General features: G+C 33.6%; 2 protein-coding genes across 10 annotated transcripts in view; one reads left to right on the top strand and one right to left on the bottom strand.

The window, feature by feature from the left end:
• LOC135126912 (uncharacterized) overlaps positions 1–21,701 on the top strand; it is a 459,555-nt gene extending 437,854 nt beyond the window's left edge. For 2 of the 3 annotated variants that reach the window (XM_064053135.1, XM_064053134.1), the window contains 7 exons: positions 10,627–10,696; positions 10,752–11,091; positions 19,483–19,768; positions 19,826–20,006; positions 20,058–20,209; positions 20,266–20,623; positions 20,680–21,701. In XM_064053135.1, coding sequence (XP_063909205.1) covers positions 10,627–10,696; positions 10,752–11,091; positions 19,483–19,768; positions 19,826–20,006; positions 20,058–20,209; positions 20,266–20,623; positions 20,680–21,446 — 2,154 coding nt within the window. In that variant the 3' untranslated portion in view covers positions 21,447–21,701. The remainder of the gene's footprint in view (positions 1–10,626; positions 10,697–10,751; positions 11,092–19,482; positions 19,769–19,825; positions 20,007–20,057; positions 20,210–20,265; positions 20,624–20,679) is intronic. The other variant, XM_064053136.1, reaches the window with a different exon arrangement.
• Positions 21,702–22,119: 418 nt separating this feature from the next.
• Positions 22,120–24,537, bottom strand: part of LOC135126914 (uncharacterized) — an 81,198-nt gene continuing 78,780 nt past the window's right edge. For all 7 annotated transcript variants that reach the window (XM_064053139.1, XM_064053144.1, XM_064053143.1 and 4 more), the window contains 2 exons: positions 23,919–24,364; positions 22,120–23,867 (listed from right to left, as the gene is read on the bottom strand). In XM_064053139.1, the coding sequence (XP_063909209.1) occupies positions 23,730–23,867; positions 23,919–24,364 (584 nt within the window). In that variant the 3' untranslated portion in view covers positions 22,120–23,729. The remainder of the gene's footprint in view (positions 23,868–23,918; positions 24,365–24,537) is intronic.

Raw genomic sequence — 24,537 nt, forward strand, 5'->3', positions numbered from 1 at the left:
GATCTATTGTAAACCGTGCTAAATTCACAAGTCGGCCATACATCTCAATGTAAAATGTGAATACAGGCCCGGAATTGAACCAGCATGCCAGACAAATTGAAATATTCCCCCGTGACAGATACGTATTTCCATGCAATCAGACGTTTCGGATGGGGAACTGACTGCAAGTCGTTTTATTCTTGTCAAATACGACATATGGCCATTCACATGTGGATTTGGATACTCGTCAGTAATTTGAAAAGATGTATCGGTTTATGGGCCGTGCTTTTATAGGCTTGTTTGCCGCTCTACTATAAAAAACTGCACGACGACAAAATTGATAGGGAGTCGATATGCTGATGGCCTCCTGCACTTAACCAAATCCCATATGCATCGACGGCCATTTGGCCGTTTTAATAAAATAACATTGCGATTCTAGATTCAATAAAATAACATTGCGATTCTAGATTCGCTCAATGCATAACCCGCTTTCTTTAGATATTGCATGCCAAAGTGTAGTATTGTCTTCGCTTAGATGTAGCACTACACTGCTTTAGAACATTGGAACTTTTCCCATTGAATCGAAGTTTCAGGAAACATATGCAAAGGTATCGGAGTCTTTATTGGAAACATCAGAATTAATAGATCTGGTTTCGAACTATGTGACCAATTTTACTAATTTTAAAAATTGAAAATGTTTAAGGTTCACATACAAGGTGTGCCATTTTAACTGTTAAAATTTGACTGTTAAGGTTATTACTAGTATTCATAAATATCACATAATTACTGAATTTTTGCTTGATATGAATATATGTGCAGTTGCGGCCTTCCAAAAGTACACGATAATTTTCTCTATTGTAAATTTGTCAAATTTGACATTTTGTTTATTCAAAAATGCTACGCCACTGCTAGTAGCCAAACTTACATTAATGTAAAAATTCAAAAAATTCTATGAAAACGAAAAATCGTGCACTTTTAGGGGGCCGCAACTGTATATTGCCCTATATATACTAAATCAGAGAACAATATTTCCTTACTGGGAAATTATTACTTTTTGTAAAAAAAATCAATTACTGACATTAAATACATTCTGATACAATTGGATTAGTTGCAAAATCTATACATTTTTATATATTTAAGTTGTTCCAAAACACGAAAAATATTAGGTACTGTGATCATTTATCTTATAGTTCTTAGGATGTCTAATTTGTTTTTATCAAACTTTTCTACATACATATTATGTATATCAAATTTTTCTCTATACCATTTAATCAAAAGAATTTCGTTGATAAATTACCATTTTTGAAACAAATATAGTTAAAAATATTTTCCTTTAAAACTGTCAAATTTCTTCAGTGTCCGCTATCGTTTACGAGAACATACATTTAAATACGGAAAACCCTGTGAACTTATTATTATTAACAAAATATGAGTTTATCGAGTAATTTACATAATGAACACGCAGTACCCTTTAACAAATAAAACAATAAGTTGCTTGATTTTTTTTTGAGACATGTGTACTCAATTTTAAAAACTGTCGATGAATTAATAATCAATATGTACTTTGCAACCTTCTGAGGTGACGTCATCAATATCCCGGACAAAACTAACCTTACTTCTTCCTTTAGATGTGTTTTGCCAAACTGCTACTAAATTCAAAGTGTTAAAATTTCAAATTTATGTTTTTTTATTCAGTCAGAATAATAAGGGGTGTTTTACAAAGATGATTTTTAAAATGACCAGCTTGTTATTTCAAATTTTTTGTTCGGTATGGTATATACACAGCCTTATAGAAATTTTGGTTAGTGATTAATCAAACGGATGATAACCTATATGGCCCAGTGGTTTCTGGGACATTTTGTAAAATTTCTGTACAATTTTGAAATATTTTTAAAAAATTACAGATGCAAGGCTACAAATATGGGTACGTTGATACACCATAAGTTTAGATAGATAATGTTTTGAGTAGCTGATTTTTAAAATTTTGCTATGGCAGTTTACATAAGCATACCATTTGTAACATCAAATTCTAAACATAAGAAAATTAGTTATCATTATTTATTGATGTGATTACCAACACTAATCACACCTAACCAAAACTCAATATGACAAGTCCACAAGCATAATTAAAATTACAAGTAAAGGTATGGTATCTAAGGAGTGTTTCACAAATTATGTCAGTGAAATAACATTAGTGCCCGAGATTCCGTGCTTTCAACTGTACTTTGGTATATATATCTCATTAATTATTAATTACATAAAAACTTGGTCTAAAGTCAGTCGCACAGGGCTTCCCTGGCACCTGAAGACAAATATTCAAACAAATTCAATGCAAAAATGTTGATGACATCATCACAAACTTTTGCAACGGAAAAACTCACTTAAAACATATACATAGCACCTTTAAACATTTGCTTTATCACTGCATACATATCTTTATTTTAAATTATAGGGGTTCTTATAAAAAAAAAATAAAATTCGGAAAAGCTAATTTTTCGAAAAAGCTGGGTATGTCTTACTGTACTTTAGGGAGGAGGAAATAATAATGAGAGAGAGAATTTTAATTACAGATAGAAAAATGTATTAAAATCTCGACCGCAGAACAGGTATTAATATGGAAACAAAAAGGGGATAAATCAAGAATGGAAAAATTCTGGAAAATTTGATTTCAAAACGAGTTTATCCTGACACAGTAGAACGGGTTAGCGTTTAAATAAAGAAAAGAAAAACGTGTGTCAAAGAAACAGTAGATGAAGTAAAATAAGAAAAAATCGATATTTAGTGTGAAAGAAATTGTTTACTTAGAACATCGAACTTTTAAAAACCTTGTATCTACATGTTGTTCTAAAACTAGAGGTTAAAATGAGCCTGTATTGTTGCACCCTAGACATGGATTATTTTAAGTTCAACATGGTGAGTCATCAGAATCTGACAACGGACTGTCAGTCAGTAGCGTAACATGCACACTTCAGAAGGGGGTGGTTTTTTAAAATTAATTTTTTCAAATCGCAAACAATAACACAAGGAATAACATAAACCGGCGCACTTTACTTTACATATAGTTTAATGAAATGTTTAAAATAGATTGTGAACAAAATTCAACATTAAATAAAACGGTTTATAAACAATTAATAATACATATATGTATAATTTACATATTCTTGGGAAAAAAAATTGAAAAAAGGTTTTTTTTTTCTCCTCACGAAAAATCGAAACGAAAAAATTGTCTGAAAACATATCACATAAGAAAAAGAGTACATAAAAAATAAAATAAAAGGCTTTCAAAATATGTAACAAAAAGACGTTAAAAAATGTCTGATAAAACAAACATAAGACAAAATTATCGATGAAAATAGCCTTCATGAAAGTTAAAAAAAATGTTAAAATAATAACTTAATAACACCCAGTTTAAAACTAATGCAAAATTCTAACCTTTAGGCTTCTTCTTCTGCTATAATTTACCGAATTCCCTCATCTTCATTTACGAACCCACTGCAACAAAACACACATGAAATTTTTGTGTAAACAAAGAAAAAGACCATAGAAGTTAACATCAACTTTATACGTAGTAATTTTTAATAACGGTGCAAAATACTACTCAGAAAAACTATTGAAATCACAATATAAATTCTAAGCAAAATTTTACGTTTACATCACGCGATTCTTGGTGAAGATGAACAGAAAAAAATCTAGATACCTAAAAGACTCAAAATACATAAAAAAAAGAGTTTCGGAGAATAATTGCGTAAAAATTCGGTAACAAACAGACGGAAACGGAAAATCGATATTTTGACTCCATAAACTGGAAAATGTTCAGAAAACAAGAAATGAATGTTTAATAAAAATAACCCTGCTACACTACGTTTGAAAATTCAGAACATCCAAAGTTAATTTAACTGAAACTTCAATAAACACTTCCCAATAAACTCAAACATTTCAATTAAAATGATTGTCTGAAACGTTTTGCTACTTCAGTGAACTTCTTTCAGTTGTAGTTAAGTATATCCCAAATACAAAAATGTTTTCGAAACAATTCTGGAATTAAAATTAACATTGATAAAAACTTATTATATATTCCAAATTTTTTCTTCCGAAAAGGCCAGTTTTAAAAAATACATATTTGACGAGATATTAACGTTTGAGTTCTTGTTCAAACAAACATATTTATTAAGTCGTTAAGAACGATTTGTACAATACAGCTACTTCTCCCTTAACATCCGTATTTTTATATGTATTAATTTAGAATAAAAGAACTGAAGAAATAAGGCATAAATACATTGACTAATAGACGATACATGAAGCCTAATAGCAACACTTACCCTTTCAATCCTGATTTCCTTTCCTTTCGCACCCATTCTTGCAGACTCCTTCCTCATGGGCACATCACTACACTCACCTTTCACTTTAAGCCCGAAATCAAATTATTTTTAACAAAAATAAACCACTTATACTAATTTACACACGCTCTCAACAAAGTCAAAACCGACTGAACTCCTCCACAACGCGTAACACGAGAAATGAACAAAAAAACTCTCGCCGATATCATTATCAGACGTTTTTTGCAGAGTTTTTATTCATCGATGTATCGCACAGCAACATTATTCCTTAGCAGAACATACTTTTCGCGCTGTGTGGCTGAAAAAGAAATTACGAATTTTACATACAATTCGCCAAAAACATAAATTAGAAAACTCGATCTAAATAGGTCTTTCGAAAATATTTTATTTTTCAACAGATAATGACACAACACAGAATTCAAATTTTCTCACACTTTCTGCCAAAATACTCATGTAAAATAGATTCACACAAGATGTTCCAACTGTCAAAAGGCGGAAAATTAAGCATTCGCTGTAGACTGTAGAAAAAATTGTTCAACACAAGTTAATAGAGCTATAATTTAAAAATATTTCAGACATATGGAGTGTTCCGTTTAACTTATACAATGAAGCTGTATGTTTACTTTCGGAGCGTAATTTAGAAAAGTATTGTAATGGAATCTATTTGGCTACGTTCGTGATTTATCCACGTTTGATAGTCATAACCCCCGAAAATAAAAAAAAGTTTATTTCAGCAGAACTTACCTCGCCCCTGAAACCAATCCCGCCGCTTTAAAAAATACTAATAATAATATTTCTTCCATGTTGTTATCAAACTACATGATTTAGCAAGTCCAAAAAGCATATATGGCAAATAAGGGACAGTAACTGTCATAAGACTAAGGAAAAACTTGGTACATTATACATATACAAATAAATTTATACAAGAAAAAAAAGATATGCGTGATCGGCTATCTATCCCTATGTTTCAATTGAGTTTTTCATAATAAAATTTTGTGATGACACTGATGACGTCATACATTTTTTCGCAAAAACATGTCAATTCAGATAGCTACAACATATTATACTAATAAAAACAGTATGTATTTGTATTCCCAGATTTTCAGGAAAATGAACGTTCTTAATTTGATCAATAAAATAAGTTGCTTCATTCATTAATTTTTTGAGTTCCCTGTATAAGCAATTCTAAAAAATACAAATGCAGTGATACCACAACCACAAATGTTTTGCACATTTTACAGAGGATTTATCCAACAAAATTTTAAGAGTACGTCATCGGGGGCGACGATAAAGAGATAAAATTTGATTAACAATTTACTATAACTACGATAAAACGTTTGCAAGATTTCAAAACATTCGGTTTTTGCAGTTGCTAAAATTTTGTTTACAATTTTTTCAAAAAATCTGGATATCTAAGGTTAAAAATCAAGTACTAGAAGTATGTTATTTTATAAAACTTAAATAGCATTTATTATACAAAATTTTAAGATGACGTTATCAAATTGTTGACAGAGCTGATCATATAAATGATAAATTATATATCTGACGATCACCACAGAGGACAGATACATAGATAGATAGCCAAACGGAAACTGGTGACGTATTTTTTCATAAACAAATTTTAATGTAAGTGTCATATAGCGTTAAAAACTTGAAAATGGCAACTTGAATAAGACATTCGTCCCTTTTGTTATCTACCGACGTAAGAAAAACAGGCATTCGGTGTATACCGGTATATTTATAACTAAATAATTTTCTGAAAAAATAAATTGTATCATTGCTGTCAACACCAGCAGTATTACATTTTTTCACTTCGTGTTTTCCCAAATCCACTTTCTCTGACAAAAAATAAATAGATTTTCCTCCGTAAATTCGTTGCAAATCATGAACTTTAAACAACTTTATACCCCTGTGTACTGTGTATGACTCAAAAACTACCCACATTTCCATCCACATGGATGCACCTCATTTTTGACATTACATCCATGTGCTTTGAAGCACATTGTACACAATTTAAATATTTACCCCTTGTTCCGGCATGAAGTAGAGATTCATATTCACATAAATTGCTGGAAGCGAACGAAATTTCGTTTGTTGATGCCAAACAAAACCTTTGCAAATACGTACATACACTTTACAGCATTGAAATTTAATGTAACCAATTTGCTTTATAGTAGGCGATAGTATCTTGCATGGAACTTAAGATAAAACATGAAACAGTTCAGTTTTATTGCCCGGAAAGGGTATACAGCTTTTTTGACTTGGCATCGGACATGCACACACAATAAACGTTTTACGCGGAGTTGTATCGGATGCAAATACAGCTCTGCTATATGATTCCTTTTCTGCTACGTTACACACGGGAGAGATCAAAAGCAATGTTGTGTTCCAGTCCACTCCACGAAAAAGGAGATAATTTCGTATAGTGAGTGGGTGAACGAAATACTTGCTAAAGGTAGAAAGAATCACAGTATCTACAGGTGCTATAGCTTTTTTATTTAGCGAAACTGAGTCGAGAAGATAAAAGCAATTTAAAACCATTAATGTAACGGAAAAAAGAAAACAATAACTAAAATTGCTAGTAGTCTTTGTTTTGATTGCAAAATCGCAACAAAATATGGCTATTTATTGTAGTATGGATTGTAAAACAATATTGTATATGTTTTGTCATTCTCAAACTGTTCGTAATATCGTAATACCAAAGCTTTTATCGATAACAAATTCGAGCTTTTGAATGATGACTACACAGTTGGAAGAATTTATCGTGGATTGAAACATCGCAGATCCGTTTATAAAGTATTTATAAAGAATTTATATTTCACTGTACACAAGTATTGGCCTTAATTTTTTTACAGAATGTGTCAGGCTTCTGAAAAAAGTTTCCTGGAACGTTAACGGTATTAAAAACAGTCGTTTTATTATGTTATTCCTTTTCAGCCCTCGGTGTTGCATATGATCGTTACATTTTCCACTGAAACAATCAAATTGACGGTAATATGACATGACGAAAGACAAATGTTTAAAAAGCAAGGGCTCTCTTTGATCGTATTTTTATTGCTATTGATAAATTTCGCATTAATGTCTATCATAAACTAAAAAAATTGGTCGAAGGATATTTCGACAGAACTTCCCTTGCCTGTAAAGTACAATAAATCATATCCAACTTTTACGAAAAATTGCAAGATTTTTGTTTTGCCAAGTTTAGTTTTTTATGAGAATTCCTATAAATTAAAATAAAAATATGTATGCAGTGTTAAACTAAATGTGAAGGAGCATGCTATGCGCTGTTTCAAATGAGTTTTTCCTTACAAAATTTTGTAATGGCGTCATCAACATTTTTGAAAGGACAGTTTGGATAGGTGCAAAGTAATGCTAAAAATAACAGTATGGTATTCCCAAATTTTCGGAAAAATGGAGTGAACCGTTTCTGATTTAATCACTAAAATAAATTGACTCATTCTTTAATTTTTTTCCTAAAAAATATTAATACAATGATGAATCACAAGTAGACACTCATCATATTTCGCACATTTTCGATAGCATTTATTCAACAAAATTTTTTGATGATGTCGTTAATTTTTTGGAGAGGGTAAACACATTTAATTCGATTAAAAATTTACCATGCTCACGATAATTTTAAAGGGTATCGAAATCTGCAAGATTTCAAGGCATTCGGTTATGCAGATTCAAAATTAAAAACTCCACACGGATTCATAAACTATAATTTTGAGATGACGTCATCACACTTTTGGTGGGGACGAGTAAACAAAGTTTAATTAGTGTTTTATCATGTACATTACATTCATAATACACATATAAAATTTGGTAACAACAATCGGTCCGGTAGTTTAGATGATCGCCCAATGGAGTCGATTACAATACTTCCCTAACTTGCGCTCGGGAAGCAAAAGGCAAAAAAATGAAGTGCTGTCCCTTAAAAGCTCTTTTCACATCCGACGGAACCATAATAGTTGCAATGTTGTACCACAATAGATCGATTTTATTTTGTCAATTCTCTTTGTCAAAATTTGTTTCGTGTGAAGGTAATGGTTTTAATTTTTTTCATATTTTTACTCAAAATTGTTTACAATTTATTAAAAAGTTGAGGAAGGTGGATGGATCATCAGGCCTCGAGAACCAATTTTCTTCCTTGCAAGTTTCATTTTTACTTCCAGAGCGTAAGCTAAGGAAGTATTGTAATCGAATCCATTGGCCGACTCCCCACTCTAATGTTTTCTCGACCTTTCACGACCCCTAGAGTACGAAGAAATAGGTCGCCGGTTTCCGTCTGTCTGAATTTTTATTAAACAAATAATAATTTACGAAACCACTGGACCAATGGTTGTCAAATTTTGTATGTACATATACTGATTTCCATAAAAATCCGAACACCTTGAATTAGTTGACTGATAAACCTGAAAGTTTCACCAAATATGCATTAAATCGAACCAAATAAATGATTCAAATAACAGGCCTAAAACTTGTGAAATAAAAAATTTATTCAATAATGTGTGGGTCCACCTTGATTTCTAATGCACTCATGTACTCGGCGAGACATGCTTGAAAGAAGATGGTTTATGGTGTCCTGTGGGATCTCGTCCCAAGCTTCCTGAAGCCGCATACGAAGGTCTTTTAAATTATTCGGGGGATGCTGCAAATTAAGAATGAGTCACCCCATTTTCCTGAAAATGTGAGAATATGCACGTCTTTATAATAATAAAATAATGATTAAATAAGAATAATAATAATAATATTCAAAACATTTTGTTCAATTGAAGCTTATTAATAATTCTAGTCCTGTGTTTTGAGACGATAAACTCATTCAAATCAACCTGACATTTTTCCGATGTATAAACATAAACAATTCAAGTTACGCATGTTGCTGAGAAGAAAATTTGCCCGTTGATTATCTGCTGTAAATATATTTTACATTGTCCGTACTCGTAAAGTAAGGGGTCTCTTTTGGCCTAAATGTAAAGAAAAATAAAATTGTTTTTAATTTTGTTATTACAAAAATACAATTTGTGCAACATACAAAGCTAGCAATATATCTAATTGAAAGCTAAAAAGGGAAATTAAATTTCAACATGAACAGGAATTAGTAAAATGTCGAAAACTCGCAAGTTTTTTTACACCTCAGCCTTCTATTTTCTCCTTTTTTTTCTACAGATATTAAAATGTTGAAAATATGTAAAATAAATTTTCTAACCAACTTCTATTCATAGTAGGAAAAATAGGGACCCCAAATAAGTAATAGGCACCTAATAGGTCCTTAAGAATCTAGATCCGCCCCTGAGCGCGTCCTAGGAATTTGTGCCCTTACTCGTGCAAAATAACCTAAAATTAAATTATATCTTAAAACAGTCATTTCAGACCAAGTCATTTTTATTCACCCACTATAGACGCTATAGTTCTTTTCAAGTCTAAATTTTATTGTTGTTGTTTATAACATGCAATTAGTGACGATCGTCCTCTAATTTACGTTAAATTTTAATCGCACATTTGTGTTCAAAATTTTAATGTTAAAATTGGACAGAAAATTGTTAACTGGTTCAAATACAGAGATGATTGTTTAATATTTCTTAACTTAAGCTTCTTCCAGTTTCCGTGTTAAACCTTGTTCCTATATTTTATTGTTGGTTGCTAAACGAAATCAGACTTCAGTATGTTTATACCCGTGCCCCGGATAGAATATTAACTTTCTGTAAGAGATGTTGCTTTTTGATATTGGTTTATAATTTCATAGTATATCTGAATGATATCCTTGGTTATAAGTTTCTAGGATTCTTTTTTCGTTTTTCGTTAACGAAAATTCATCCAGTTGAAACAAACATCAGAATATTAACATTAAATTTCCGTCATTAACAGTGTACTGAAAACATTTTATTAGATTGAATATGTTGAACAACAGGTGTCCCAGTTGCAAAAATACGTAGTTAAAGTAGGTTGCTACTCTATCTTTACCCTATTCTAAGGCTTGCTGTCCAAAAATTAGTTAAAATCCTTACAAACGTAAATTGTTTTTGACGACACTCAGCAGCAACTAATAATTTTTCGTGTTATTTTGCCATGGATCCAGGGATTTTGGGACACACTGTACATGGTATGTTAAAAAACCTTTATTATCTAATTAATATGTAGCACAGATTGATAAAATCCACGAAACGGGTACGTAATTTTAGTTAACGGCCATGAAGCAGCACATTAAGGCACATAAACAGCCTCCCAGCATCGGCTACAAAATATAGTAGCAATTTTCCGAAACAGTTTTTTCCGTGCAGATTTCTAAACCGACGTTGTTTTATTGCAGATCCTGAGAGACATTAAGCAGGGTTTATTGCAGCTGGGCAAGGAAGGGATCCGGGGCCCTTTATCAGGAGGTAATGTGGCAAAAGCCCGATAAAAAATCGCGTCACAAACGCAATTATGTTCCAGATGACACTTATATGTACGACGAGGACGCGCGCATGCTGGCCCCCGGCGCCCACGGCCACGACCGAGGCCACTGGTACGACGAGCCGCCGTACGAAAGCGACCCAGAGGACTTCCTAATGGGCAGCAGTCCCGGGCCCACGGCCACCATCCAGAACGGCCGCGTTTGCTTCACTCTAAACCTGAGGCAGGAGTCCCGTGGGGAAGGCGTAATCTCGCTGAGAAGTGCCGGGGATATCTCCCTTCCTAGAGACACCCCCACCGCCACAACTCCCAGGGGAACTCCTAGACGCGGACTTATTCTACCACAGGCCGGTTACCCGCCAACTATTATTCCGCTAAGGTAAAATTTATTGTTGGGGAAAATTACAAAGTTTATGCGCTCGACGACGCCGCTACGAGTTATTAAAAAGTTTATATGGAATTTTTAAAAGAATTAAAATGTAATGACTTATTTAAACCACTCAAGGTATTTGTGTGAATAATTACTTTCCTCCAACTTTCAAAAGCTGCCTATCTTTTACTTTTGTATTATTCATCTTGAGAAACTTGAAATTGAATTATGTGTAAGCAGCTCTAATGAGATTTTTTGCTTCGAAATGAACGGTTTTAAATATCTCTTTCATGATGCTGGATGCCCTTTATTTAAATAACATGTTTCAAGGGACTAAAGGGTTGCTATTTCAGAAGATACTTTAACTGCTGATTAATATTCCGAACGTTACACCTTTTTATTCACCAACCAACCATTCTTAGATCTTTTTGTTGGTAGATTCTCTCCTATTAATTCCTTTGTCATTCACTTTTGTCGTGATATTCCTATTACTTGAGTATTCATTATTATTTGTCATTGGTATGATAAAACGGTCATTAGTATAAATAAAACAATCTGATAAAAATAATATTTATTACTGGAACGGAAACTGGGAATTAATTGCTTATCACAGAACAATTGTAAGTAGTACATACATCAATTATAATAAGTAGTTTATGATGCAATTTACGACATAATTGTATGTATTGTAAGAATAAATCTAACGATACCGTTTACTAACCACTTATTTAGTTTTATTTCTTTCATCTAGCAGGAATATCTTTTAACATATCTTCCAACTACACATACTTTTGAGTAGTTCTTTTCCCTTTTTGGTCGTATTATCTTTGCGGATAAGTTAAAACTGTCTCACCTTATTACTTTGACCAACCAACACCAATTAATCTATCTTTTTCATGTTTTTGCTGTAAAATTCTTTTAAGGTTATTATATTATATTGGTCATTCTACTGTTATCAGTCGGAGAAATCCGAGGCTCCACGAGAGCGATCTGAAGGGAGGGATAATGAATCTATCCCCCACCCACCAAGTTGACAATAATAATTTTTGTAAAGTTTGGCAGAATAAAAATAAACATGCATGCATTCCATACTGACCAACAATAATTTTCATCAAACTGATTACGATGAGTACAACACAACACTATCCCAAATTAAAGATACCCTATTACAATAACTTTCCTTATATAGCAAAAGACTTAAAAGATACAAACAATCACATCTCAGAAAAATTCATAACACTAAGTTTTTAAACAACGAAAAACTATTGTATCAACATTTAACTAATTCAAACAAAACTCAATTATCCGGTGAACTTCCAAGTTCACAGGATGTAAAAACATTTTGGTCAAAACTTTGGTCTCAAGAATTTGAATTTAACCAATCTGCCAAATGGATTCCTCGTATATCCCATAAACTATCCACAGTTACACCAATGAATGATCATCAGATAACAGTTGCCGAATTAATAAATACCATCAATAAGACACATAACTGGAAATCACCTGGATCAGACAAAATCCATAATTTTTGGATAAAAAAATTAAATTGTATACATATTCATTTACTGCATCACTTAAATCAGTCCCTTCTTGACCCATCCTCCTTTCCAACATTCTTATGTCATGGTGTAACATACCTAAAACCTAAAGATAACGACACAAAAAATCCATCAAAATACAGACCTATCACATGTTTACCGACAATCTATAAAATATTAACCTCATGCATTACATAAAAAATCTATCAACACTGTTTTAACTCTGACATCGTTAATGAAGAACAGAAAGGATGTATTAAAGGATCCTTTGGTTGTAAAGAGCAATTAATCATAGATTCCATCATCTGTGAACAAGCTAGAAAAGAAAACCGAAACATATATACTGATTTTATTGATTATAAGAAAGCTTACAATTCTGTCCCTCATTCCTGGCTATGCAAAATTCTGGAATTATACATAATTGATACTAAAATCTGCACTTTTCTCAAATGTTCCATGGAATTTTGGAAGATTACCCTCCAAATAACCTTAAATGAACAAACAATTCAGTCAGACCCAATAATGATCCGAAGAGGAATTTTTCAAGGCGATTCTCTTAGCCCGTTATGGTTCTGCTTAGCAATAAATCCCCTCTCCGATACCCTAAACAGCTGCAATTATGGGTTCAATATAAGAATTAACAAACAGAAAACAGAATAAGTCACTTGCTGTATATGAATGACATAAAAATATATGCAAGTACACAAAATCAGTTTACAAACCTATTAAATCTGACTGAACAGTTTTCCGGTGGTATTGGTATGTGTTTTGGTATTGAGAAATGTAAGACCCAAGCAATCAGAAAAGGCGTCCAACACCAAGTACCACATATAACCCAGAATAACGAATTAACCGAAGCCCAAGAACGAAATGATACATACAAATATCTGGGTTTCTGTCAATCCTCCCACATCAATCATACCAAAACGAAAACACAGTTGAAAGATCAATACCTAGCGAGATTAAAATTAATATCGAAGACACAGTTAAATGAAAAAAATTTAATGAAAGCAGTAAATAAAAATACATTCTGCGTTCCACTGCTAACATATTCTTTTGGAGTCATTAAATGGTCCAAAACTGATCTTGAAAATGTAAACATCGCAACAAGGAAAATCTTCACACAGTATAGAAGGCATCATCCAAAATCGTCTATTGAAAGATTCTCATTACCAAGACAGAATGGAGGAAGGGGTTTCCAGAACCTAGAAAATTTATATCACAGACAAATCTCAGATCTGAAGAAGTATTTCTTGAAACGAGCAGAAAGAAATTAAATGTTTCGCATCATCACAAGAGCTGATTTGAACCACACACCCTTAAATCTGTCGAACACCGAAGAAATCCACACCCCCCACACAATAGACAAAATAATAAGTGGGCTAAAACAAAAACAACTACATGGAAAATTCTACAAAGACTTAGAAGAAACTCGTGTCAACAAGAAAATGTCATTGATTTGGTTAAAAAAATCAAATTTGTATACCGAAACAGAAGAATTTGTGTTTGCTATTCAAGACCAAGTAATCAATACCAAGGATTGCAGAAAATACATCATCAAAGATCCGAATATAAGAAACGACTGCTGACGCCTCTGCAAAGCAAAACCTGAAACGATCCAACACATAATCTCCTCCTGCAGCATCCTGGCACAAACTGACTACAAAGCTATACACGACAACGCAGCCAAAATCATTCACAAAGAATTAGCAACACTTATAAACTTAATCGAAGATACGACACCCTATTACACTTACATTCCATCTCCGTTCCTTGAAAATAACAAATACAAATTATACTGGGATCGCACAATAAGTACTTACAGACTTAAACATTACAGCTAACAGACCAGACATCATACTTATCAAAAAACACACGAACGAAGCCATTCTCATTGACATTGCTATTCCTAACACAAACAACATTATTCAAACATACCAAACCAAGATTTCAAAATATCTACAATGATCGATAGAAATGAAATCCATGTTGAATCTAAAAAAAAATTCAATTCTATCCTTAGTTATCTCTAATATAGGTGTAGTCCCAAATAGCTTAGTTGAGAATTTAAAGTCTTTGCATTTGTATGATTCAATAATTGTCAAAATTCAAAAAGCTGTTTTGTTAGGAACATGTCATATTGTTCGTAAGTTTCTCGAACAGTCTGATCATGTCAGTCAGATTAGATTAGCACCAATAGGTCAGAGTAGTGTAAGTCACTTTCCAAGTGATGCGCGGATAAATGATCGGTAGTTACGCTAGACTTTTGGGGATGGGGTGAGATTAGAGAATAATAGCAGACTAATTTGTATGCTGTAATTCTAGAATCTCGAAAGTTGTTTTGTTAATGCATATCATTACTTGGTCTTACCCGTAATGATAGAAGTCTTGCCTGAATGCCGGTCATTTCCGGGTCAGTGGTGGGTCTTAGTAAACGTGTTCTTTCGTTTCTGGGCTCCATAGGGGGCACCTATTGTGCCAACTCATAAAATTCTACCAAAGTATGATTTCTAGCTAAAATTTGATGATTGCCCTCTTATGTTCGGGCCCATAGGGTGTCTGATAGGCTTGAAACCACAAGAAATGAATTCTAAAGTATATTTCGACTTGCGTTTGACGATTCCGATCGACACGACGTACTTGCGGTATGAAGAATTGACTGAACTTGCCCAAAGAAAACGATTGTATTAATTTGTGACATTCTTGGGGTTACAGATTCAAGAAATGCGTTAAAAAACCTCGGAAACGTAACTTTTCAAGCGTTTTCTTGTAGTTTCAAGCCTATCAGACACCCTACGATCCGAAAATACCAAGAAAACCATCAAATTTTAGCTAGAAACCATATTTTGGTAGAATTTTATGAGTCCTGAAATACATATTACGACTTGTTTTTGGCGATTCTGATCTACACGACGTACTTGCGGTATGCAGAATTGACTTAATTTGCCCAAAGGAGACGATTGGATTAATGTGTCACATTCTGGCGGTTATAGATTCAGGAAATTCGTTAAAAAACTTCAAAAACGTTACGTTTGAAGCATTTTCTTGTGTTTCAAGTCTATCACACACCCTACGGGCTCAAAAATACCAAAGAAACCATCAAATTTTAGCCATACGAACATTCATCTCGCATATATCACTTTTCAAATAGCATACTAAAGGTCGGTCGCGGCTGTTTAGAACCAATATTTTACTATTTAGTTGCTTCAGTTGGCTAACAAGTCATAGATTACCTGGGGAAAAAGGTTTTTACTAGTTAAGTAGAAATAAAAAATATACGTAATACATAACAAACAATGATCTACTAATGTCAAAGTGTTGTCGCCTCGAACTTCCAACAATGCATGAATTCGTCGAGGTATACCTGGAACAAGGTGTCTAATTACATTTTGCTCAGTGTTATTCCATTCCTCTACCAGTGCTAGTTTTAATTCTTGTAACGTCTCCAGGCACACGGGACGAGCTTTAACACGTCTTCCCTACACATCCCGAACAAGCGTGTTCTATAGGATTCATATCGGACCACATTGCAGGCTATTCCAAACGCAGGGCCTTCCGTTATCTTGCATTAACAAGAAATCTAAATATAGATATAATCTCTATAATAATGATGCGAAACAAATACGTAATCTAGCAGTATGTCCCTGATGTAAATGTTTGCAATTAAAGATCGTGCTTGAAGAATAAGATCTCAGTTTTTACCTCTAGAGAAATTCCGTCCAACCCATAACAGATCCCAAAAATTCTCATGTTGGACAAGGGTGGCCGAAGAATATATATCTCTCTTGTCTTCTCCAGACTCTATGGCTTCCATTCGGTGACCCCAAAAAATCGTGATTCATCCGTGTAGAGGACTCGTTTCCAGTCACGATCATCCCAGTTTTGATGGATCCAAGCAAATTCCAATCTTTGTTATTTGTGCTGTCTTGTGAGTCTCGGTACATACATACCGTCAACCTTTCTACCAATCTTCACCTTACTGTCTGAACACATTCAGCTCCATCACGTACAGCTCTGAGCCTTTGAGGCAGTTCGATCGTCGTTTAAGTAATATTTGAAAAATTTAAACGGAAATTTGGACCAGGTTAACCAAAAACGTACTAAGCGACAAAATTGCAATTTGAGTAATACTAGAGTAAACTTTCATTAAAAACTAAAAATTTGTATTAATGTCGGAATAAAATTTTTGCCTTAAGAATACATGACTTTATGAATGTAGTCTATTTTGTTAATGGCATCAAAAACACCCAGTCCTTTATTTTATTTTGGCGCTTGGTTCTTTTTTGAGAAAACCATGTAATTAAATTTATTATTTCGTAAAAACGCACTAAGTAATTTTTTGAATAATATTATATATATTTATATTAATTTAACGACCTGCTATAAAAAGCAACATATGCCATGAAACAAAAACAAAAATGATTAAGTTAAATTTGTTTCCCCTAATTCGAAATCGACATCATCTGAAAAACCCTCCACATAAAATTCACAGTTTATGCCTCGTAAGTTTTTGTAAAAGACTTTTGCATCCTCGGGAATAAAAGGACAATGTTTTTAGATCTGCATACTTTTTACGCGATATTGCTTTTCCATTAGGCCATAATGTAGACAATTTTCCAAAATTTTAAGAAGTCTTTTCCTTTATTGTAGATCTCGATTTCCTGACTACTTTTCATAAAAAGAGAAAGCGGTTTATCTTTAGTAAGTTTATCACTCTTGTTTTCAAGCATCTAATTTTTTGTTCATGTATGCCTTCTATTTGTGACACTAGACTCTAAATCGGCTTCGCTACAAAAATTCTTTCTGCGTAAAATAAACAATAAGTAGATTTTTCTTTCTACAATTTAACATAATATTGGCGTAATCTTGTGGCGTATATGTATACTTCATGACTCCAAAATCTTTGTCATTTGGTAAAAAACTATGTTCCGAAACAAAAAATTTCAAATAAATCGTTTGTTAAGTAGAATGTTGCTATAAAATTGATTTTAGCATGAATACAGTTTTTATATTACTATTTTGACGCCCACAAGAGTCAAACCACAGAGTTAGTTCTGTTATATCCTTTTTGGAAAATTTTCAGTAGGTATTAAGCTCCTAAGACAAGATCCCACCTTTTGTGCGCCATGACGTATTTTCTTTTTTTCCAAATAAAATAGTGTCCTTTCCTTGTTCTACCGGAGTAAAAATACTCTCGTTATAGAGCCAAAATTGACGCTTATAAAACACTAAGTTTGTAGTTACAAGGAAACAAAGCACTGCACAACCAATTAAAAACAGTGCTGTGTGGCTTGGTACCTTTTTGATTAAAACATAATCCCAGATTTATTAAAGGCGCATAGTTCTACCTCAAATTTTGGTATAAAAATAATTAAGACAAATACAGTATTTTTACAAATTAGTTTTTGACATTAAATTCTGATTGTTAAGATGTTTAACTCATTTTTTGCGATTTGGCGCATAGTACGTTTTTTGTTAACATCGTTCATTTGTTCTTTATGAGAATAACGATTTACCAGGAAGTGAACTTAACACTAAAACTTAAATACTAAACTTTCTAAGATTCATTGGCAAAACTCTAAAAACTAGAAACGATAGAACCCAAATCGATTAAAATCAACGGCTACACTTACTATTACGACAGATACTTTTAGAGTTTTTAACATTTTTTGTCTCGTTGCAAGAACAAATGTATCTATAAATATGACTTAAAGAATCCTTATGGGAATTCACCTTCTAAATTTATTGGCTCAGATCAATTTTTCTTTCTTATTCCATTTCATTGCCCCCATTTTGCTTGCCCCTTATCAGCTCACAGTGCAATACTAGTTTCACTGTGCCTTGTTACTTCACTGTTTTATTTAATTTTATTTTTTTCCGATTTTAGTGCACACTTTTTCTCTATAAAAATGAATAGTTTTCTATATTTACTTTCTTTATGTAATTTATTGTTTTTCTTTATTTTTAAATGTTATATGACACAATACGCGTATACACCACGTGCATCTGTTTAACTCTTTTTCTGTAACAACATTTTGTAGTTTTATTTTTCGAAAATTGCATTAGAAGTGGATACACTATTTACCTACCTCTTTCAGGTCAGAATTTTCGTTGACAAAACAAAAGGTGACTTGTGTTGCTTTCCACTTGTTAGTTAAGGGGAGTAATCGTGATGTAACGATCATAAAATACGAAAACGCAAAGTCTTATGTTTCCATCGGTCTATCTGACGGCGTAATCATTAGACAGATAATCTCTGAAACTATTAAACCGAATACATTTAGTTGTGTACGTTGATGGCACAATATATCGTGGAAAATGTAGAGATATAATCATGACGCCTGATAATATAGCAGTCAGTACACCCACCCAACAAGTAGGAGACGTGAATTCGAATCCTCCTTAGACTGACTTTTTTTCTCACGTTTACATTACCGTAAAATTGCTTTGACGATCTTCAGTGTTCCTTCATATGTCCTTTAATAATCCGCCCCTACTTGTAACTTTATGCATACACTTAAAAATTATAGGTTTTAATATATACTTCCGCTTCATTTTTTCAGATCTTCGTTCAATCTCTCTCAGTTCATTCGTTCGTTCATCTATTATTCTTGTCTGCTTTATATTATCTCACCACCTGTCAAAACACGAAGATACTCGGAAATTACTACAATGTGACGATTATTATACTGAAACATAGACACCGGCTGCTAATTAGAACACAATATGGTGCTCTACTGTTATATAGCTATGCTGTGCGTGCTCTGATCAAACAATAAAATTTAAATTTTGTATACGAACCACAGACCTGCTATATGTTATTATCACTTACTGTTTGATTAATAATTTCCTCTATGTCTAGGTCCTCCAGAGACAGAGAAAGTGGGGACTACGCCAGTTCCGACGTCCAAAGTATTAGTTCAAGACTGTCAACCCTTTCCGTGGACACCAGCCGATCCGAACAACAAGACATATCGCAGCTGGTTTCACCCCAATACTACAGCCATCTTGAAGGCAAAATCAGACACTTCCGAAAAACAGGCGGTTATCCTCGAAGCGAAGACGGTCTTTCTCCCAGCCAAAGTTCCGATTATGAAGACACCGACGAATTCAGCAACTGCAGCCAACAGGTCGCTACAGTGCATGTGGTAACAAAATATAATTTCTTAAGGAAGCATTAGTAAAACACGTGTGTATGATTTTAGTCGAGCGACGGAAGGTCAGCCGGTGCTTCTGGAATCGTAGGTAAAGTAAGGGGTCTTAGAGAAGACGTTCAAAGAAAAATCTCAAGACTTAAAGGGGATTCCGGCGAGCAGAAGCGGAACGATCAAGGATTTCCTTGTTCTGCTAGTTCCGTGGAAAGTTTACCCAGCGGTTCTGGTTCAAGTGAGTAATACGTTAGAAATGAAATGAGAGTTAGTGAAAGAGATGTTTCAGGTACACAAGCTTTAGTAAGAGCAGGCAGTAATCATAGTTCGATTTCGACTGAAGATGCTGATCCTAGTCCCACTGAGCAAATCGTGGGAAGAGCGAGAGCTTTGGTGGACCACACGCCAAGTCCTTACGATAAGGAAGCGTTAAAATACAAGGTAGTTTTTTTAAAGAGTTTCGTAAATGTTTACTGTATCAAAAATTCATATTTCAGAAGGGTGATATAATAGACATAATTTCAATGAATGCCAGTGGTCAATGGCGCGGCATCTGTCAAGGTAGGAAGGGAACATTTAAATTTATCAACGTGGAGTTGCTATCCGAAAGAACCGTGAAAGTTAGAAGGGAAATGAAATGGCACCGCAATATCAAGGGCAAGCCTATCTCCGTAGAAGACTTACTCCAGAAAATCAATCTCCAAGAATATATATCAGTGTTTGTTTTGAATGGTTACGAAGACTTAGAGCTCTTCAAAGAAATCGAACCGTCTGACTTAGATTATCTAGGAATTGTAAATTCGGATCATAGGGCAAAAATTTTGACGGCTGTGCAACTTCTTCACGATTTAGATTGTAAGGTCGTATCGATTTAGAAGAGTTCTCTCCAACTGTGAGTTTTCCTTTTTCAGCTGGAAGTGAAGGAGATATAGCCGGATCTAGCAGCGAGGGTGATGACCATAACAGGATGTTGGCTTTGGAAACCGGAGGATCTTGTTCTCCGTTTGGCAGACGACAGTTTCCGCGCGATTCAGGTTGCTACGATGCTTTGAAGAGCAGTCGCCAAACCCACCACGCTTCCCCCCAAGGGGAGTCCGACGCAAGTGATAATGCAGGATTTTGTGATAATACGAATAATTTAGATGCTGTAGTGGAACAATGCAATAATGAAATATTAGCGCGAGTACGGCAGGCTCAAAAGAACTCTTTGAATCTTAAGGAGGAATTATGTTACCAACCAAACATTCCAAATTCATCGAGTTCGGAAAAGTTGCAAAAGAAGCCGAAAGACTCATATGTAAGTGTTCACGGACAAACCACCCTAATAGATCCTTGTCGTAGAAATCTCCTTAATCGTGCTAGTGGACGGAAAAATAACGAAGATGTGTGCGAAGCGGATCATAAGTTGACTTCAGTCAAATATGTTGTAGGTGGAGGCTCCGAATTAGGCCTCAATGAAAACAGTTCTGTACTTGGGAGAAGTTGCTTAAGTGAAAAATCTAGTGATTCTGGTATTAGCAGTAGTTCCTTGTCTTCTGCAAATCTTAAAGAATCTCGCCAACCCGTCCTTTCCCAAAACGTTACAGAAAACCCTGCTCACGGCATCTTCAATTTATCTAATTGTGCCAATCGTACTACGTCCACAACTGCCAATAATAAAGAAAAATCTTCGAAGTAAAATATTTACATGTTTATAGACTCTTTTATAATTATTTATTTTATCATTTAGTCATTTTTATCGCAGATGTTTAAGATGGACTGTTTATATAAAGCAATTTTTTTAAAAGTATGAATGTTGAAATAAACTAATCGTGATAGCAACTGAGATTTCTAAATTAAATCTGTCTCTGTTGTAGGACTGTACATAGTTAACGAAACGACTGTACATTATGTACATAATATTTATTTATTAAAGCAACTAGTCTCTTTTTGTTTTTGTACATAACGAGCTTTTATAAGTGGTTGCATTTTATTTTCATTTTTTACTATTGACTGGATTTATGTGTATTTCTCTATACGCATATCACCTATTTGTACATGTTAGAAAGTATTAACGTTATATGTCAGTCAATAAATTTAGAAATTTATTAATAAAAGAACAAATCTTGAACAGTCACGTTATTTATATATACCTACTTTTTTCCCTTGAAAAAACCCTTACTGCAAAAGCATATATTTTGCCACTTCATCAAATCAGTGAACCGAATTACCTATTTACGCTAAGTAAGTAAAACAGCAAAAATCGTTGCTTGGTGTTACCAGAAACAAGGAGTGCCTACTAAAAGATCTAGTATTAATGGATACACACAGATGTGAGCACTATAGGTATGTATAACAACACAAACACGGTCTAATTTTTTAACAAATTTTATTAGACATTAAAAAAATAATAAATACAAGAAGTGCTATTATACGGTTAGCTACAGTTAAATTTCGGTTGTTAACTACTCGTTGAACTACACTGAATGTAAGGAAAATGCTGCTCAAATTTACTGTATAATGTGATGAAAAAAGGCCACAGAATTTACAGTAAAATGGCAGACTGTATAACTAACTCCTACGACGTTAACAAAAGGATAAGGTCGTTATATTAGTAGATGAGATTCAGTTATTATAAAAATATTTATATAATTTCCTTCTTCATAAAATTTGTCAGGTACTATACATGCCTAAGGAGCTATCTCCACTTCGTTCCCATGTATGTGTAAACTTCGGCAGTTTTAACAATCTTTCAAACAATAGCTAGACGGATACCGAAAACACCCTTTGTTACAACGCTCAATTTCCAACAACTATAAAGAAAGAGGTGCTCTCGGAATCACATACTGCACAAAACTTATCAGCTTAAAATGCATGACACACCCTTAAATACTGTTGTTACTCTGCCATGGCTACCTTGTCATCAATTAAATCACATGTCATAGACAGTAAGAAAACTTCACATGTTGTACTATAATAATTCCTACCTTTCCAAAGCTGGTTAGACAATGAATGAGTCAAGCAAATGTGAGAATATATATATAAATTTACGACGGCTTGATCACATTTACTTGACGCTTCCACATCATATGATTTAAATGCATAAAATAACTAACTGGATTTGCAGCAACCACTCTTTAAGTACTTAAAACACCAGCTTGACTCAACCTTAGATTGCACATAACAAATAACATAATCAATATATTATAATATTAAAAACATAATGTATAATAAATTACTCTACTGTACAATTAATTTTGTATAAAGTTTAATTAATAACCTACATACTAACGAAAAAAAATGTGAAGTAGGTATTTTAGCTGGAGTGATGTTTAATAATATCATCGTTTAACGTGGATTTAACAACTATACTTTTTAAATACATTCCTTAGTATACTTAAGTAGCAGCCGTATTTACATGTTTGAGAGAGAGGAACTTGACTCACATCTACCCTTAGTGAAAACATTTGGTGCGAAATGTAGCTACCCTTATCCTTAACAATTGAACTATACTACTTTATACACTGTACACTCTAAGTATAGCTGTTAAATGTGAACAAGTACACTGTGATGGTAATCACATCACAACACGTGAACATCTTGTTTTCGTTAATAAAATTATTCCAATTTACACCTAAAATTATTTTAAGTGGCATCAACCAAGACGTTGACCGCCCACAAAGTTAGATTACAATGATCAAACGAATAAAAAAATTGCACCAAAAAAGTGACCAATAACAACGAAAAAACAAAAAATCGCTTACAGAATTATTTCTATTAAAACACGTTCATAATAAATAATTAAAAATTTAAAAGCGTATCTATCTCCTCATAAATTTCATTTCACCTGAAACGAGCTGCTTTAACAGGAAGAGAGCTAGCTGCCTTGCGAAATTTTAAGAGAGCAAATGATAATTTCCTGTGTCATGAAATGAAAATTCCAATTATATATAAAAGAGCCTAAGTGTGAGGTATCTGCTATCTATCTGCTCTGAACTTTGCTTACTACACATTGCACAGCTTCTCTGATGTCTTCAAATACTGGAATTTGTTTACGTTTCGCCATGTCTACCACATACACTCTCCCTCTGTTGTAGTCCTTTATGGCTTGTTCTGAGAGCTGAACACAACAATATTTAGCGACGATTCACCCAATAAGAATAATACTTACAGTTTCGTTGCCTACGTGACAATTCTCTTCCGGCAATTGCTGGACACATAAAACCATATTCTTGCCAATAGCAATATAATGAGCTGCTAAGATCATGGTCGTCAAAGATCTCGAATCATTCGTGATGACAAACAATATCACTTTAGAATTGTCCATCATTTGCTTCCACTGTAAGACATCATAATCCGTCACGATTTTATTGTCTAAGATTTCGTAACCGTTCGTGGAATTTGGATAACTTAAATTTTGTTGATTGAGAATCGGTATTGCTATATTTTCCCGCCACTGCGAACTCTGAGTCCCACCAAGAAACACGTCGTACGAATTTTTCTTAAAAGAGGTAATGTTGACGGGTTCTTCCATCGTCCCATTTATAAGAGAGTTGTCAATGTTGCAGGTGTTGTTGTTGGTCGAACACTGACGTTGAAATGGTTGACTGACCCATCCTAAACAAAACACCAAATATAAGCAACTTTTAACGATACATTCTGTAAAAATCCTTCCATAGCTTGAAGACAATACAATTTTGATAAAGTTACGTCATTAGTACCTTATCGTGTTGAAGGAAGTGATTAAACGCAAAAATAAAGAAAAATGTATGTAATGAAAAAATAAAATG

The sequence above is a fragment of the Zophobas morio genome, unplaced genomic scaffold (assembly GCF_036711695.1).
Source record: "Zophobas morio isolate AGI-343-1 ecotype UQ-CSIRO unplaced genomic scaffold, CSIRO_AGI_Zmor_V1 ptg000011l, whole genome shotgun sequence".
Classification (NCBI taxonomy): Eukaryota; Metazoa; Arthropoda; class Insecta; order Coleoptera; family Tenebrionidae; genus Zophobas; species Zophobas morio.